This window comes from Panulirus ornatus, chromosome 2, assembly GCF_036320965.1.
Source record: "Panulirus ornatus isolate Po-2019 chromosome 2, ASM3632096v1, whole genome shotgun sequence".
Lineage (NCBI taxonomy): Eukaryota > Metazoa > Arthropoda > Malacostraca > Decapoda > Palinuridae > Panulirus > Panulirus ornatus.
In genome coordinates, this window is record NC_092225.1 from 45793894 (window position 1) to 45813655 (window position 19762).

The following is a 19762-nucleotide window of genomic DNA, read 5'->3' on the forward strand; positions in this document are numbered from 1 at the left end:
CTGCTACTGCTACTACTACTACTACTACTACTACTACTACTACTACTACTACTGCTGCTGCTGCTGCTGCTGCTGCTGCTGCTGCTACTGCTACTGCTACTGCTGCTACTGCTGCTGCTACTGCTACTACTACTACTACTACTACTACTACTACTACTACTACTGCTACTGCTGCTACTACTGCTACTGCTGTTGCTGCTGCTACTACTACTGCTGCTACTAATGCTACTGCTGTTGCCACTACTGTTACTACACTGCTACTACTACTACTACTACTACTACTACTACTTTTACTACGACTACTGCTAATACTACTGTTACTGCTGCTTTTACTACTATTTATTACTTATTTATATATTCTTCTTTGTCGCTGTCTCCCGCGTTTGCGAGGTAGCGCAAGGAAACAGACGAAAGAATGGCCCAACCCACCCACATACACATGTATATACATACACGTCCACACACAGCACATATACATACCTATACATCTCAATGTATACATATATATACACACAGAGACATATACATATATACCCATGTATATAATTCATATATACATTCATTTATTCATTCCCATCGCCACCCGCCACACATGGAATAATAACATCCTCCCCCCTCATATGTGCGAGGTAGCGGTAGGAAAAGACAACAAAGGCCCCATTCGTTCACACTCAGTCTCTAGCTGTCATGAAATAATGAACCGAAACCACAGCTCCCTTTTCACATCCAGGTCCCCACAGAATTTTCCATGGTTTACCCCAGACGCTTTACATGCCCTGATTCAATCCATTGACAGCAAGTCGACCCCGGTATACCACATCGTTCCAATTCACTCTATTCCTTGCACGCCTTTCACCCTCGTGCATGTTCAGGCTCCGATCACTCAAAATCTTTTTCACCCCATCTTTCGACCTCCAATTTGGTCTCCCACTTCTCGTTCCCTCCACCTCCGACACATATATCCTCATGGTCAATCTTTCTTCACTCATTCTCTCCATGTGACCAAATTATTTCAAAACACCCTCTTCTGCTCTCTTAACCACACTCTTTTTATTACCACACACCTCTCTTACCCTATTATTACTTACTCGATCAAACCACCTCACACCACATACTGTCCTCAAACATCTCATTTCCAGCACATCCACCCACCTGCGCACAACTATATCCATAGCCCACGCCTCGCAAGCATACAACATTGTTGGAACCACTATTCCTTCAAACATACCCATTTTTGCTTTTCGAGATGATGTTCTCGACTTCCACACATTCTTCAAGGTTCCCAGAATTTTCGCCCCCTCCCCCACCTTATGATTCACTTCCGCTTCCATGTTTCCATCCGCTGCCAAATCCACTCCCAGATATCTAAAACACTTCACTTCCTCCAGTTTTTCTCCATTCAAACTTACCTCCCAAATGACTTGACCCTCAACCCTACTGTACCTAATAACCTTACTCTTATTCACATTTACTCTCAACTTTCTTCTTCACACACCTTACCAAACTCAGTCACCAGCTTCTGCAGTTTCTCACATGAATCAGCCACCAGCGCTGTATCATCAGCGAACAACAACTGACTCACTTCCCAAGCTCTCTCATCCACAACAGACTGCATACTTGCCCCTCTTTCCAAAACTCTTGCATTCACCTCCCTAACAACCCCATCCATAAACAAACTAAACAACCATGGAGACATCACACACCCCTGCTGCAAACCTACATTCACTGAGAACCAATCACTTTCCTCTCTTCCTACACGTACACATGCCTTACATCCTCGATAAAAACTTTTCACTGCTTCTAACAACTTGCCTCCCACACCATATATTCTTAATACCTCTCACAGAGCATCTCTATCAACTCTATCATATGCCTTCTCCAGATCCATAAATGCTACATACAAATCCATTTGCTTTTCTAAGTGTTTCTCACATACATTCTTCAAAGCAAACACCTGATCCACATATTCTCTACCACTTCTGAAACCACACTGCTCTTCCCCAATCTGATGCTCTGCACATGCCTTCACCCTCTCAATCAATACCCTCTCATATAATTTACCAGGAATACTCAACAAACTTATACCTCTGTAATTTGAGCACTCACTCTTATCCCCTTTGCCTTTGTACAATGGCACTATGCAAGCATTCCGCCAATCTTCAGGCACCTCACCATGAATCATACATACATTAAATAACCTTGCCAACCAGTCAACAATACAGTCATCCCCTTTCTTGATAAATTCCGCTGCAATACCATCCAAACCTGCTGCCTTGCCGGCTTTCATCTTCCGCAAAGCTTTTACTACCTCTTCTCTGTTTACCAAATCATTTTCCCTAACCCTCTCACTTTGCACACCACCTCGACCAAAACACCCTATATCTGCCATTCTATCATCAAACACATTCAACAAACCTTCAAAATACTCACTCCATCTCCTTCTCACATCACCACTACTTGTTATCACCTCCCCATCAGCCCCCTGAAGTTCCCATGTGTTCCCTTGTTTTACGCACTTTATTTACCTCCTTCCAAAACATCTTCTTATTCTCCCTAAAATTTAATGATACTCTCTCAACCCAACTCTCATTTGCCCTCTTTTTCACCTCTTGCGCCTTTCTCTTGACCTCCTGTCTCTTTCTTTTATACATCTCCCACTCATTTGCATTATTTCTCTGCAAAAATCGTCCAAATGCCTCTCTCTTCTCTTTCACTAATAATCTTACTTCTTCATCCCACCACTCACTACCCTTTCTAATCTGCCCACCTCCCATGCTTCTCATGCCACAAGCATCTTTTGCGCAATCCATCACTGATTCCTAAATACATCCCATTCCTTCCCCACTCCCCTTACCTCCTTGGTTCTCACCTTTTTCCATTCTGTATGTAGTCTCTCCTGGTACTTCCTCACACAAGTCTTCTTTCCAAGCTCACTTACTCTCACCACTCTCTTCACCCCAACTGCTACTGCTGCTTTTACTACTACTTCTACTAATACTATTAGTACTGCTACTACTACTGCTGCTGCTACTACTACTGCTACTGCTGCTGCTACTATTGCTGCTGCTACTACTGCTACTGCTGCTACTATTACAACTGCTACTGCTACTACTACTGATGCTGCTACTACTACAGCTACTGCTGCTGCTACTTCTACTACTTCAAGTAATACTATTAGTGCTGCTACTACTATTGCTACTGCTGCTATTACTGCTGCTACTGCTACTGCTGCTGCTTTTGCTACTACTACTACTACTACTACTACTACTACTACTACTACTACTACTACTACTACTACTACTACTGCTGCTGCTGCTACTACTACTGCTACTACTACTACTACTACTACTACTACTACTACTACTACTACTACTACTACTACTGCTGCTGCTGCTGCTGCTGCTGCTACAGTTGCTACTACTACTACTGTTACTGCTGCTACTGCTGCTGCTACTACTACTACTACTACTACTACTACTACTACTACTACTGCTACTACTACTACTACTACTACTACTGCTGCTGCTGCTGCTGCTGCTGCTGTTGCTGCTGCTGCTGCTGTTGCTACTACTACTGTTGCTACTGCTGCTGCTACTACTACTGCTGCTGCTGCTGCTGCTACTACTGCTGCTACTGCTACTGCTGCTGCTACTGCTGCTGCTACTATTGCTACTGCTACTACTGCTGCTACTAATGCTTCTAGTACTATTACTACTGCTGCTACTGCTGCTACTGCTGCTGTTACTACTGCTGCTATTGCTGATGCTGCTACTGCTACTGCTGCTGCTACTACTGCTGCTGCTGCTGCTGCTACTGCTACTGCTGCTGCTACTATTGCTACTGCTGCTACTGCTGCTACTAATGCTTCTAGTACTATTACTACTGCTGCTACTGCTGCTACTGCTGCTGTTACTACTGCTGCTATTGCTGATGCTGCTACTGGTAATACTGCTGCTGCTACTACTGTTGTTACTACTGTTGCTGCTGCAACTACTCTTGATACTACTGCTGCTACTACAACCAGCAACTCTATCACTACCACCATCACTACCACAGCAACCTTCACCACCCCTGTCACTGCCACAACCACCATCAAAATCGTCACCAATATCTCAACCACAACCACCATCACTACCATAACCAGCAATACCACCACTACCGCTATCATAACCTCCAATACCATCTTCACTACAACCACCACCATCACAACCTTAACCACAGTCACCACCACTATCACTACCACAGTTACCGTCATTGCCATCACCACCATTGTCACTATCACCAACACCGTAACCACCTTCATCTCTTTCATAACCACCTTAATCACTACCATAACTATCCTCACCACCATCACTACAAAAACCGCCATCACCACCAACACTATCAATACCACAACCACCATCACCACCACCAACACTACAAAAAATACCGACACCAACAACACTATCAACACCACAAAGACCATCTTCCCACCACGAAAATCACAATAATCTCTACCAACACTATCATCACTATCACTAACACCATCGTTACCATCATCACTACCATAACCACTATCACCACCACTACTACCATCACTGCCACAGCCGTCATCACCACCACCACCAGCAACATCACTATCACAACCAGCATCAACACCACCACCACTGTCGTCATCACCATCAATAACATCACTACCATCTCTACAGCCAACACTACTTACATAACCAACAACACAGCTATCACTATCATCAACACCATCACCACCAATGTGGTATTAAAACTACAACAATTATCATCGAAACCACCACCGTTACTACAACATCACCTTCACCACAAACATCACCATCATCATCACCACAATTACCACTATCATCAACACTATCACTAACATTACGTTCCACCACTATCATCACAACAATCATCATTAATAATACTATCAATACCATCACCACTATCACTAACATTACCTTCCACCAGTATCATCACAAGAATCATCATCAATAACACTATCACTACCATCATCAATATCACTACCACTATCATCACCATCACCACTATCATTACCAGCTTAACCTCTACCACCACTATCACTATCACCATTACCAGCGCTACCATCACTGTCATCACCACCACCACAATCATTTCCAACATCACCAACACCACCATCATTTCCAATATCACCACCACCATTACAATCAAAATCACCATCACCAATACTACCACCATTATCATCACCATCTCCACCATCACTACCTCTATCACTACAACTATCACCACCGATATAACGACCACCATCAACAACACTATCATCACCGTCACCATCGCTATCACCATCACCACTATCACCACCACTTCCACCACTACCACCATTCTCACTATCACCATCATCAACATTACCAGCACATTACCTCAACCGCAATCACTATCAACATCACCAACACCGCCACCATCAATACCACTATTACCAACACCGTTACTACCACAGCTATCACTAACACTACCACCATTGTCATTACCACCATCACCAAAACCACCAAAATTACCACTATCGCCACTATCACTACCACCATCACCAATACTATCACTACTGTCCCCACTTCCACCACCAACACCATAAATATCAAAAACAGTTACCAACATCACTATCATCAGGGCCATTATTACCAACATTACCACCGCTGTCACTACCACCATCACCAAAACTACCACCACTGTTATCATCACCGTGATCACTATCACCTTTACTATCATTACTGTTGCTATCATTACCAGCACTACCACTACTATCATTACCATCATCACCAAAACCACCACTAACACTGCCACCATTAGCAACAATACTACCATTATCACAAACACCACCTTTATCACCACCACCACCACCACCACTATCAATACCACCATCACCAACACCCCCACAATCTCCACCACTACCAATATCACTACCACCATTATCAGCACCACTAACATTATCATCGCCACCATCACCAACATCACAGCTATCACTAACACCATCACCAACACTACCACCGTAGTCACCACCACCTCCACCACCACCACCACTATCATCATCACCATCACCAACACTGCCGCCATGATCACTACCGCCATTACTAACATAACCACGACTATCACTTCCATCATCACCAGCAGCACCATCACTACCACAACCATTATTAGAAACACCATCACCAGCATGACTACTATCACTACAACCATTACCAACGCAACCATTATCACTGCCATCATCACCAACACCACCACTATCTCTAGAACCATCAACAACACCAACATTATCAACACCACTGTCACTACTACCATCATCACCACTACCACTATCAGGACAAATATCCCCAAAGTCACAATATCACCACCACTATCACAGTCACTATCACCATAACCAACACCACCACTATCACAGTCACTATCACCATAACCAACACCACCACTATCATCACCCTTACCACAATAACTACCACCATCATCACCACGATCAGCTGTCGCTGCTACTATTGCTAACAGTACCACCATTAAAATCACCACCATAACCAACACCATTACTGTCAATACAACTACCACCATCACTACCACCATTGTCACTACCACTATCACCAACACTACCACTATAACTACCACCACCACCACTATCGATACCACCATTACCAACAACACCGTTGTCAACACCATCACCACCACCACTCACTATCACCATCACTAACAACCACTATAACCGCCACCACAATTATCACTACCACTATCAACAGCATCGCCACTTTTGCTACCACCTCCACCACAATCACTTCCACTATTACAAACACCAACACTATCACCAACACCAACGCTATCACTACCACCATCATCAACACTACAATAATACCATCACCAACACTAGCATTACTATCACTACCACCATTACCAACGCCATCACCATCATCATAACCACCACTATCAGTACCAACATCACCAACACCACTGTTGTCAATACAAACATCATCAACAATATCACCATTATCACTACCACTATCACTACCATCCTCACCAGCGTCATCATTATCACCACTACTATCACTACTACCATCATCACCAACACCACCACAATAAGTGCCACCATCATTAACACCACCACTATCATCAACACCATCACCAACACCACTACTTCCACTACAACCATCACCATCACTACAGCCATTATCACTACCACCATCACCAACACCACCACTCTCACCACCACTATTAACTCTACCACCAAGATCACCACCACTAACGCTACCACTGATATCACCATCACTATCTCTACCACCATCATCAGCACCACCAATATCATCAGCACCACCTCTATTACTACCACCACCCTCAACAATAACAGCATTATCACTACCACTATTACAAACTCTATCACCATTACCATCACCATAATCACCAACACCAATACTATTACAACAACCATCACCATCACAACTGTTATTATCACTACCACCATCACCAACACCACCACTCTCACCACCACTATTAACTCTACCACCAATATCACCACCACTAACACTATCACTAGTATCACCATCACTATCTCTACCACCATCATCAGCACAACCAATATCATCAGCACCACCATTATTACTACCACCACCCTCAACAACAACAGCACTATCACTACCACTATTACAAACTCTATCACCATTATCATTACCATAATCACCAACACAAATACTATTACTACAACCATCACTATCACAACTGCCATTCACTTCCAACACCAACACGACCACTATCAACATCACAAACACTCACAACTACCATCACCATCTCCACCACTGTCACCACCACCACCACTATCATTACAACCATCACCAATACTCCCACAATTACCAACATTACCACCACTGTTATTGTCACCATCACTAACAACACCTATATCACTGCCATCATCAGCAACCTGCCACCACTATCATCACAACCCCCTATCATCATTACAACCATCATCACCATTACTGTCATCACCACCACGCTTATCGCTACCACCATCATCAACACCAACGCAATGACCACCACCACCACCAGTGTCAGCACCACTGAAATTAGTACCAATACCATCATCACCATCACTATCATCACCACCATTCCAACACCACAATTATCACTATCACCATCTCTAAAACTTCACCATTATCAATGCCACCGTAACCAACATCACCACTATCATTAACACCACTACCAACACCACCACTATCACCACCATCACCACTGTCACTTTCACCATCACCAATTCTACCACTATTATCACAACTGTCAGTATTGCCATCACCAACACCACAACTGTCGCTACAGACATCATCAACACTATCTCCATTATCACTACCATCATAAGCAACACCTTCATAAGCAACATTATCGCTACAATCATAACCAACACCACCAATACCACCGCCACTATCACTACCACTATCATCACCACCACCACTACTATCAGGACCACCATCACCAACACTGACACTATCACCGCCACTATCATATCACCGCCACTACCACTATCACTACCACCAACAAAAATACTACAGTCACTATCACAACCACCATTACTAACTCTGACAGCACATTCATCACCATCATCACCAACACCACTACTAACACTACAACCATCACCACCACTACCACCATTACCACTATCACTAGCATCATCACCAAGACTACCACTATCACTTTAACTACCACTACCAGTACCACCAGCACCAACACCACTACTATCAATACAAACATCACAAACACTATCAGTATCACTCCCACCATCATCAACACCACCAACATTACCACCACTAGCATCAATATTACCTACCACCATTATCTATACACTATACAATCTATCACACCATCACCATACCACAACCACCATTAGCAATAATACTTGCACTATCACAGTTGCAATCACTAATTGTAACACCAGTCATCATTACAATCACCAGCACCAACATCACTACAACCACTCTCCATCACTACAGCCATTTATTTCACTACCACTCTCATCAACACCAACACAATCACCACCACCATCACCACCAACAGCAACACTATCACCATCACCAACACTACAACTATCATCACCACCACTATCACTACCACCACTATCATCAAAACCATCAATACCACCAATATTACCACAACTATCAACACCACCACTATCATTAACACCAGTATCATAACCATTATCTCTACAACCATCACACCACCACCACCACCACCACCACCACCACAACAACAACAACAACACCAATATCACAACCACCATTACTGTCACTACCACCATCACCAACACTACCAACTCTATCTATAGTACCATCACTAAATTTGCCATCATTATCATCACAACAACAAACACAGTTATTATGATAACTATCACAATCACTACCACCAGTATAACTGCAACCATCACCAACACCACCACAATCATCAACACCACCACTATTGCCACCACCACCATGATCACTACCATCATCATCACCACCATCATCACCACAACCATCACCACAGCCACCATTGTCAATTCCACCATCACCGGCATCACCGGTATCACCACCATCAACACAATAACTACCACAATCACCATCAACACCACTTTCACTACCACCATCAGCACAACCACCATTATCAATCCCATTATCACCATTACTACTACTACCACCACTATTATCACTACCACCATCAACACAATAACTACCACCATCACCATCAACACCACTCTCACTATCACCATCAGCACAACCACACTATCAACACCATTATCACCATTACTACTACTACCACCACTATTATCACTACCACCATCAGCACAATCACCACAAATCAATACCACTGTCGCCATTGTTACTACTATCGCCACTATTATCACTAATACCATCAGCACAACCACCATCATCCATACCACTATCACCATTATCACTACACCACCACAATTATCGATACCATCACCAGTACCACCACCACTATCACTAGAATATAGTTACCTTCAGAAGGGCCTCGTTGCTGGTGCCGACCTGTACGGCGGGAACAAAGCCCTCAGCAGTTGCCTCTAGCAGATCATGTAGGGAGTCAATGGGAGTCTCAAAGGCTGGTCTAGTCATGTAGGCTGTCAGGGTCCCTGCGTACATACCTGCTGACACAACAAAAACACAGATCTCATAATGACAGGTGGTCAGCATCACTTGCCACCCCAGGCCAGGCCAGGAGCCAGCATCACCTGCCACCCCAGGACAGGCCAGGCCAGGAGCCAGCATCACTTGCCACCCCAGGCCAGGCCAGGCCAGGAGCCAGCATCACCTGCCACCCCAGGACAGGCCAGGCCAGGAGCCAGCATCACTTGCCACCCCAGGCCAGGCCAGGTGCCAGCATCACCTGCCACCCCAGGCTAGGCCAGGAGCCAGCATCACCTGCCACCCCAGGCCAGGCCAGGAGCCAGCATCACTTGCCACCCCAGGCCAGGCCAGGAGTCAGCATCACTTGCCACCCCAGGCCAGGCCAGGAGCCAGCATCACTTGCCACCCTAGGGCAGGCCAGGAGCCAGCATCACCTGCCACCCCAGGCCAGGCCAGGAGTCAGCATCACTTGCCACCCTAGGGCAGGCCAGGAGTCAGCATCACTTGCCACCCCAAGCCAGGTCAGGCCAGGAGCTAGCATCACCTGCCACCCCAGGCAAGGCCTGGTGCTGGTATGATGTTTATGGTTTTATTATCATTGTTAATATGTTAGTACGATGTGTGTTTGTATCATACTTGTTAATGTGTGTCATGTGCATCAGCTTGAGAGAGACGGTTCTGTCTTGGGTTAGCGCTTTACGTTGACCCTCCCCACATTGGACCCTACCAGCCTTTCCTCTAGAAGTGACCCGAGATTTGATCTGTAGCTGTGCTAACCTGCTACGTATACTGCCAGATTTGACCCCGACTGACCCCACTTGACCTTTCCTTGCTAATTTCTCTGCCTGTGAAGTTACCGCTCTTCTCCGATCATCATTACTGCCAATGTCCCATCCATCGTCTACCGCTACCTTTATAGTGTTCAAACTGTCTGGATGTCATGTTCCTCAGATTCCTTTCTATCATAGCTGCACAATACAGGTTCTTCATATGGCTACCCTTGGCACAGAACTCCTGGTTCTGATATGTGACTATTTAGTTCTTGACCAGGATGATGCTACGACGAACCTGCTGTACTTCATTATGTAGTTCACTAAGTGGGTAATGTGGAGCAAGGTTTCCTCGCAGGGTGGAAGTATTTTCCGGATTCGTCTCTATGGTTGCTATACCACTATCTAAACTATCTACTATAGATCATATACATGTGCCTGTCTCATCTACCATAGATGATATACCTGTGTCTGTATCGCAACCACTTTCGCCGCTAAGAACCCAGCTTCCTCTTCCCACACTTTCATCCTAACATGTAGTTTCTCCGAGGCTTCGCTGTTTATCCTAACACCTACCGAACGCCTATCAAACACGTCAGAGAACTGAGGAGAAAGTCCCTGGTGTACTCCCGATGGCATCTAAGGCAGGCAACTCGAGAAGCTGGAGCCATATTTGAGAATTTTCACTAAGTTTCAAAAAGAATTACTAAATCTAAAAGATTTCACCAAAATTGAAGGTATTTCACTAATATTGAAGTGGGTCACTAAGTGGCACACAAAAAGACCTGTTTGAAACTGGGTCGTCGAGCGGGTCAGTAGAGCAGGTCTGTCCCCGTCAAGGGTTGGCGGCCAAGTGAACAGAAAGACCAAGGGAGGAGGTAAACATTTAGTGGCCAAGGTTAGAGTTAAGACAACGAATGTTGCAGAAATGGATGCAATAAGAGCTAGGTGTAGGAGCTGTAGCCACGGATGTGAGATTCATCCCAGTCCCATGAGAACGGCCAGGTAGGCCTGGGATCCACTCAGTTCCCCTTGACCGGTGGCACTTGTCGCTGCTGGAGAGTACTATAATGGTTGTAATGCTATAAATCAGAGTTCTATAATGGTTTTATATCTATAGATCAGAGTTCGATAATGGTTGTATTCCTATAGATCAGAGTTCTATGATGATTGTATTGCTATAGATCAGAGCATTCTATGAGGGTTGTATTCCTATAGATCAGTGTTTTATAATTGTTGTATTGGTATAGATCAGAGAATTCTATAACTGTCGTATTCCTATACATCAGAGAGTTTTATATATCATATGTTTTCATCCACAGGAGAGAGAGAGAGAGAGAGAGAGAGAGAGAGAGAGAGAGAGAGAGAGAGAGAGAGAGAGAGAGAGAGAGAGAGAGAGAGAGAGAGAGAGAGAGAGAGAGAGAGAGATCGTGTAATGATGGACAATACTGACCATAGACAATGATACAGAAGGAATACCACGAGAAGAGGATGATCCTGATGGGCCAGTGTCCAGCTGAGATGAAGTTGCCTTGTATAATGAGGCTGCGAAAAATGTTGAAGGTGTAGTAGGACATGTTTTTGTGGCACGCCGCTGACTTCACCTTGACGGACGAATCATGTGAAGGAAATACATCTTGAGAAATCAAATTTGACATCTTAGTTGAGCCGTAATGTCCTTGAAACATATTGATAAAAGCTTCATGTGACGTTTCTTCCACATTGATGTGTCCTACTGCAGAAGTGCTAAGATGATGAGGAGGAAGGTCGTCAGTCGCGCCATTGTCTGGTACATCACCTCTGACCTCCAGAACATAGAGGTCATAACCCCGGCCAACCAGGTAACTGACAGGTCCCATTAGAAGAGTCATGAGGATCACAAGTGCCCATAACTGTAACAAAATAAACCATATATTTATGCACGTATAAGTGTACATGCCAACCATGTACCCTAACACATCATAGAAACATGGAACCCACTAGCCAACCAACTAATATACCAGTGTGTTGAAATGGTTTGATCACATGGTGAGAATGAATCAGGAATGATTGACAAAGAGGATATATGTGTCAGAGGTGGAGGAATCGAAAAGTGGGAGACCAAATTGGAGGTGGAAGGATGGAATGAACAAGCTTTTGAGTAATCGGGGCCTGAACACACAGGAGAGTGAAAGGCGTGCAAGGAATAGAGTGAATTGGAACGATGTGGTATACGGGGGTCGACGTGCTGTCAATGGATTGAACCAGGGCATGTGAAACGTCTGAGGCAAACTTTGAAAAGTTTTGTGAGGACTGGAAATAGAAAGGAGCTGTGGTTCCGGTGCATTACACATGACAACTAGAGACTAAGTGTGAACTAATGTGGCCATTTTTGTTTGTTTTTCTGGTGCCACTTCGCTGAAGCAGAGGGTAGCAATGCTATTTCCTATGGGGTGGATTGGCGAGGAAAAGGATGAAGGAAAGCGAGTATGAATATGTACATGTGAATATATGTATATGGCTGTGTATATGTATGTATATGTATGTATATATGTATTTGTTGATATAATATGCATATATATGCACATGTCTTTCGTCTTGTGTTTCATGGAGCTACCTCGCTGACGCAGGAAACGGAGATTAGGTACAATATATATATATATATATATATATATATATATATATATATATATATATATATATATATATATATATATATATATATATATATATATATATATATATATACATATATATAAATATATATATATATATATATCCACAAAGGCAGCAGGTTTGGATGGTATTGCAGTGGAATCTATTAAAAAAGGGGGTGACTTTATTGTTGACTGGTTGGTAAGGTTATTTAATGTATGTATGACTCATGGTGAGGTGCCTGAGGATTGGCGGAATGTGTGCATAGTGCCATTGTACAGAGGCAAAGGGGATAAGAGTGAGTGCTCAAATTACAGAGGTATAAGTTTCTTGAGTATTCCTGGGAAATTATATGGGAGGGTATTGATTGAGAGGGCGAATGCATGTACAGAGCATCAGATTGGGGAAGAGCAGTGTGGTTTCAGAAGTGGTAGAGGATGTGTGGATCAGGTGTTTGCTTTGAAGAATGTATGTGAGAAATACTTAGAAAAGCAAATGGATTTGTATGTAGCATTTATGGATCTAGAGAAGGCATATGAGAGAGTTGATAGAGTTGCTCTGTGGAAGGTATTAAGAATATATGGTGTGGGAGGCAAGTTGTTAGAAGCAGTGAAAAGTTTTTATCGAGGATGTAAGGCATGTGTACGTGTAGGAAGAGAGGAAAGTGATTGGTTCTCAGTGAATGTAGGTTTGCGGCAGGGGTGTGTGATGTCTCCATGGTTGTTTAATTTGTTTATGGATGGGGTTGTTAGGGAGGTGAATGCAAGAGTTTTGGAAAGAGGGGCAAGTATGAGGTCTGTTGTGGATGAGAGAGCTTGGGAAGTGAGTCAGTTGTTGTTCGCTGATGTTACAGCGCTGGTGGCTGATTCATGTGAGAAACTACAGAAGCTGGTGACTGAGTTTGGCAAGTGTGTGAAAGAAGAAAGTTAAGAGTAAATGTGAATAAGACCAAGGTTATTAGGTACAGTAGGGTTGAGAGTCAAGTCAACTGGGAGGTAAGTTTGAATGGAGAAAAACTGGAGGAAGTAAATTGTTTTAGATATCTGGGAGTAGATCTGGCAGCGGATGGAACCATGGAAGCGGAAGTGAATCATAGGGTGGGGGAGGGGGCGAGAATCCTGGGAGCCTTGAAGAATGTTTGGAAGGCGAGAACATTATCTCGGAAAGCAAAAATGGGTATGTTTGAAGGAATAGTGGTTCCAACAATGTTGTATGGTTGCGAGGCGTGGGCTATGGATAGAGTTGTGCGCAGGAGGGTGGATGTGCTAGAAATGAGATGTTTGAGGACAATGTGTGGTGTGAGGTAGTTTGATCGAGTAAGTAATGTAAGGGTAAGAGAGATGTGTGGAAATAAAAAGAGCGTGGTTGAGAGAGCAGAAGTGGGTGTTTTGAAATAGTTTGGGCACATGGAGAGAATGAGTGAGGAAAGATTGACCAAGAGGATATATGTGTCGGAGGTGGAGGGAACGAGGAGAAGTGGGAGACCAAATTGGATGGGAAAAAGATTTTGAGTGATCGAGGCCTGAATATGCAGGAGGGTGAAAGGCGGGCAAGGAATAGAGTGAATTGGATCGATGTGGTATACCGGGGTTGAAGTGCTGTCAGTGGATTGAATCAGGGCATGTGAAGAGTCTTGGGTAAACCATGGAAAGTTTTGTGGGGCCTGGATGTGGAAAGGGAGCTGTGGTTTCGGGCATTATTGCATGACAGCTAGAGACTGAGCGTGAGCGAATGGGGCCTTTGTTGTCTTTTCCTAGCGCTACCTCGCACACATGAGGGGGGAGGGGGATGGCATTCCATGTGTGGCGAGGTGGCGATGGAAATGAATAAAGGCAGACAGTGTGAATTGTGTGCATAGGTATATATGTATGTGTCTGTGTGTGTATATATATGTGTACATTGAGATGTATAGGTATGTATATTTGCGTGTGTGGACGTGTATCTATATACATGTGTATGAGGTGGGTTGGGCCATTTCTTTCGTCTGTTTCCTTGCGCTACCTCGCAAACGCGGGAGACAGCGACAAAGCGAAATGAAAAAAAAACATACATATATATATATATATATATATATATATATATATATATATATATATATATATATATATATATATATATATATATGTATACATATATATATATATATATATATATATATATATATATATATATATATATATATATATATATATATATATATATATATATATATATATATATATATATCTTTCCTTCATACTATTCGCCATTTCCCGCATAAGCGAGGCAGCGTTAAGAACAGAGGACTGGGACTTAAACGGAATATCCTCACCTGGCCCCCTTCTCTGTTCCTTCTTTTGGAAAAAAAAGAGAAAAAAAACGAGAGGGGAGGATTTCCAGCCACCCGCTTCCTCCCATTTTAGTCGCCTTCTACGACACGCAGGGAATACATAGGAAGTATTCTTTCTCCCCTATCCCTATGGATGATATATCTTTCTTTTCGTACTGTTCGCCATTTCCCGCATTAGCGAGGTAGCGATATCAACAGAGGACTGGGCCTTAAAGGGAATATCCTCACTTGGCCCCCTTCTCTGTTCCTTCTTTTGGAGAAAAAAAAGAAAAAAAACGAGAGGGGAGGATTTCCAGCCACCCGCTCCCTCCCCTTTTAGTCGCCTTCTACGACACGCAGGGAATACATAGGAAGTATTCTTTCTCCCCTATCCCCATGGATGATATATGTATATATATATATATATATATATATATATATATATATATATATATATATATATATATATATATATATATATATATATATATATATATATATATACATATTTCTTTCTTTCAAACTATTCGCCATTTCCCGCGTTAGCGAGGTAGCGTCAAGAACAGAGGACTGGGCTTCTGAGGGAATATCCTCACCTCGCCCCCTTTTCTGTTCCTTCTTTTGGAAAATTAAAAAAAAAAAAACGATGAGATGGAAGGATTTCCAGCCACCCGCCCCCTCCCCTTTTAGTCGCCTTCTACGACACGCAGGGAACACGTGGGAAGTATTCTTTCTCCCCTATCCCCAGGGATAATATATATATATATATATATATATATATATATATATATATATATATATGTATATATATATATATATATATATATATATATATATATATATATATATATATATAAATATATAAATATATATATATATATATATATATATATATATATATATATATATATATATATATATATATATTATTTTTTTTTATTTTGCTTTGTCGCTGTCTCCCGCGTTTGCGAGGTAGCGCAAGGAAACAGACGAAAGAAATGGCCCAACCCACCCCCACAGACAATGTACAAACACACACGCCCACACACGCAAATATACATACCTATACATCTCAATGTACACATATATATACACACACAGACACATACATATATACCCATGCACACAATTCACACTGTCTGCCCCTATTCATTCCCATCGCCACCTCGCCACACATGGAATTCCATCCCCCTCCCCCGTCATGTGTGCGAGGTAGCACTAGGAAAAGACAACAAAGGCCCCATTCGTTCACACTCAGTCTCCAGCTGTCACGCAATAACGCCCGAAACCACAGCTCCCTTTCCACATCCAAGCCCCACGCAACTTTCCATGGTTTACCCAAGACGCTTCACATGACCTGATTCAATCCACTGACAGCACTTCAACCCCGGTATACCACATCGATCCAATTCACTCTATTCCTTGCCCGCCTTTCACCCTCCTGCATGTTCAGGCCCCGATCACACAAAATCTTTTTCACTCCATCTTTCCACTTCCAATTTGGTCTCCCACTTCTCCTCATTCCCTCCACCTCCGACACATATATCCTCTTGGTCAATCTTTCCTCATTCATTCTCTCCATGTGCCCAAACCATTTCAAAACACCCTCTTCTGCTCTCTCAACCACGCTCTTTTTATTTCCACACATCTCTCTTACCCTTACGTTACTTACTCGACCAAACCACCTCACACCACACATTGTCCTCAAACATCTCATTTCTAGCACATCCACCCTCCTGTGCACAACTCTATCCATAGCCCACGCCTCGCAACCATACAACATTGTTGGAACCACTATTCCTTCAAGCACCCATTTTTGCTTTCCGAGGTAATGTTCTCGACTTCCACACATTTTTCAAGGCTCCCAGGATTCTCGCCCCCTCCCCCACCCTATGATTCACTTCCGCTTCCATGATTCCATCCACTGCCAGGTCCACTCCCAGATATCTAAAACACTTTACTTCCTCCAGTTTTTCTCCATTTAAACTTACCTCCCAATTGACTTGACTCTCAACCCTACTGTACCTAATAACCTTGGTCTTATTCACATTTACTCTTAACTTTCTTCTTTCACACACTTTACCAAACTCAGTCACCAGCTTCTGCAGTTTCTCACATGAATCAGCCACCAGCGCTGTATCATCAGCGAACAACAACTGACTCACTTCCCAAGCTCTCTCATCCAAAACAGACTTCATACTTGCCCCTCTTTCCAAAACTCTTGAATTCACCTCCCTAACAACCCCATCCATAAACAAATTAAACTACCATGAAGACATCACACACCCCTGCCGCAAACCTACATTCACTGAGAACCAATCACTTTCCTCTCTTCCTACACATACACATGCCTTCCATCCTCGATAAAAACTTTTCACTGCTTCTAACAACTTGCCTCCCACACCATATATTCTTAATGCCTTCCACAGAGCATCTCTATCAACTCTATCATATGCCTTCTCCAGATCCATAAATGCTACATAGAAATCCTTTTGCTTTTCTAAGTATTTCTCACATACATTCTTCAAAGCAAATACCTGATCCACACATCCTCTACCACTTCTGAAACCACACTGCTCTTCCCCAGTCTGATGCTCCGTACATGCCTTCACCCTCTCAATCAATACCCTCCCATATAATATACCAGGAATACAGTTATACCTTTGTAATTTGAGCACTCACTCTTACCTTTGCCTTTGTAGAATGGCACTATGCACGCATTCCGCCAATCCTCAGGCACCTCACCATGAGTCATACATACATTAAATAACCTTACCAACCAGTCAACAATACAGTCACCCCCTTTTTTAATAAATTCCACTGCAATACCATCCAAACCTGCTGCCTTGCGGGCTTTCATTTTCCGCAAAGCTTTTACTACCTCTTCTCTGTTTACCAAATCATTTTCCCTAACCCTCACACCACCTCGACCAAAACACCCTATATCTGCCACTCTATCATCAAACACATTCAAAAAACCTTCAAAATACTCACTCCATCTCCTTCTCACATCACCACTACTTGTTATCACCTCCCCATTTGCGCCCTTCACTGAAGTTCCCATTTGCTCCCTTGTCTTACGCACTTTATTTACCGCCTTCAAGAACATCTTTTTATTCTCCCTAAAATTTAATGATACTCTCTCACCCCAACTCTCATTTGCTCTCTTTTTCACCTCTTGCACCTTTCTCTTGACCTACTGTCTCTTTCTTTTATACATCTCCCACTCAATTGCATTTTTTCCCTGCAAAAATCGTCCAAATGCCTCTCTCTTCTCTTTCACTAATAATCTTACTTCATCATCCCACCACTCACTACTCTTTCTAATCAACCCACCTCCCACTCATGCCACAAGCATCTTTTGCGCAATCCATCACTGATTCCCTAAATACATCCCATTCCTCCCCCACTCCCCTTACTTCCATTGTTCTCACCTTTTTCCATTCTGTACTCAGTCTCTCCTGGTACTTCCTCACACAAGTCTCCTTCCCAAGCGCACTTACTCTCACCACCCTCTTCACCCCAACATTCATATATATATATATATATATATATATATATATATATATATATATATATATATATATATATATATATATATATATATATATATTCATACCATTTGCCATTTCCCGCGTTAGCGAGGTAGCATTAAGAACAGAGAACTGGGCCTTAGAGAGAATATCCTCACCTGACCCCCTTCTCTGTTCCTTCTTTTGGAAAATTAAAAAAAACAAGAAAGGGGAGGATTTCCAGCCACCCGCTCCCTCCCCTTTTAGTCGCCTTCTACGACACGCAGGGAATACGTGGGAAGTATTCTTTCTCCCCTATCCCCAGGGATATATGTATATATATATATATATATATATATATATATATATATATATATATATATATATATATATATATATATATATATATATATATATATATACATTTCCCTT

The 19762-nt window shown here is 42.9% G+C and overlaps 1 protein-coding gene across 1 annotated transcript in view; it reads right to left on the bottom strand.

The window, feature by feature from the left end:
- LOC139752188 (glutamate receptor ionotropic, delta-2-like) overlaps positions 1-19762 on the bottom strand; it is a 159591-nt gene that overhangs the window by 64485 nt on the left and 75344 nt on the right. Inside the window, exons 5-6 of the mRNA XM_071668160.1 lie at positions 12330-12768; positions 9978-10123 (exon numbers count right to left, since the gene is read on the bottom strand). Coding sequence (XP_071524261.1) covers positions 9978-10123; positions 12330-12768 — 585 coding nt within the window. The remainder of the gene's footprint in view (positions 1-9977; positions 10124-12329; positions 12769-19762) is intronic.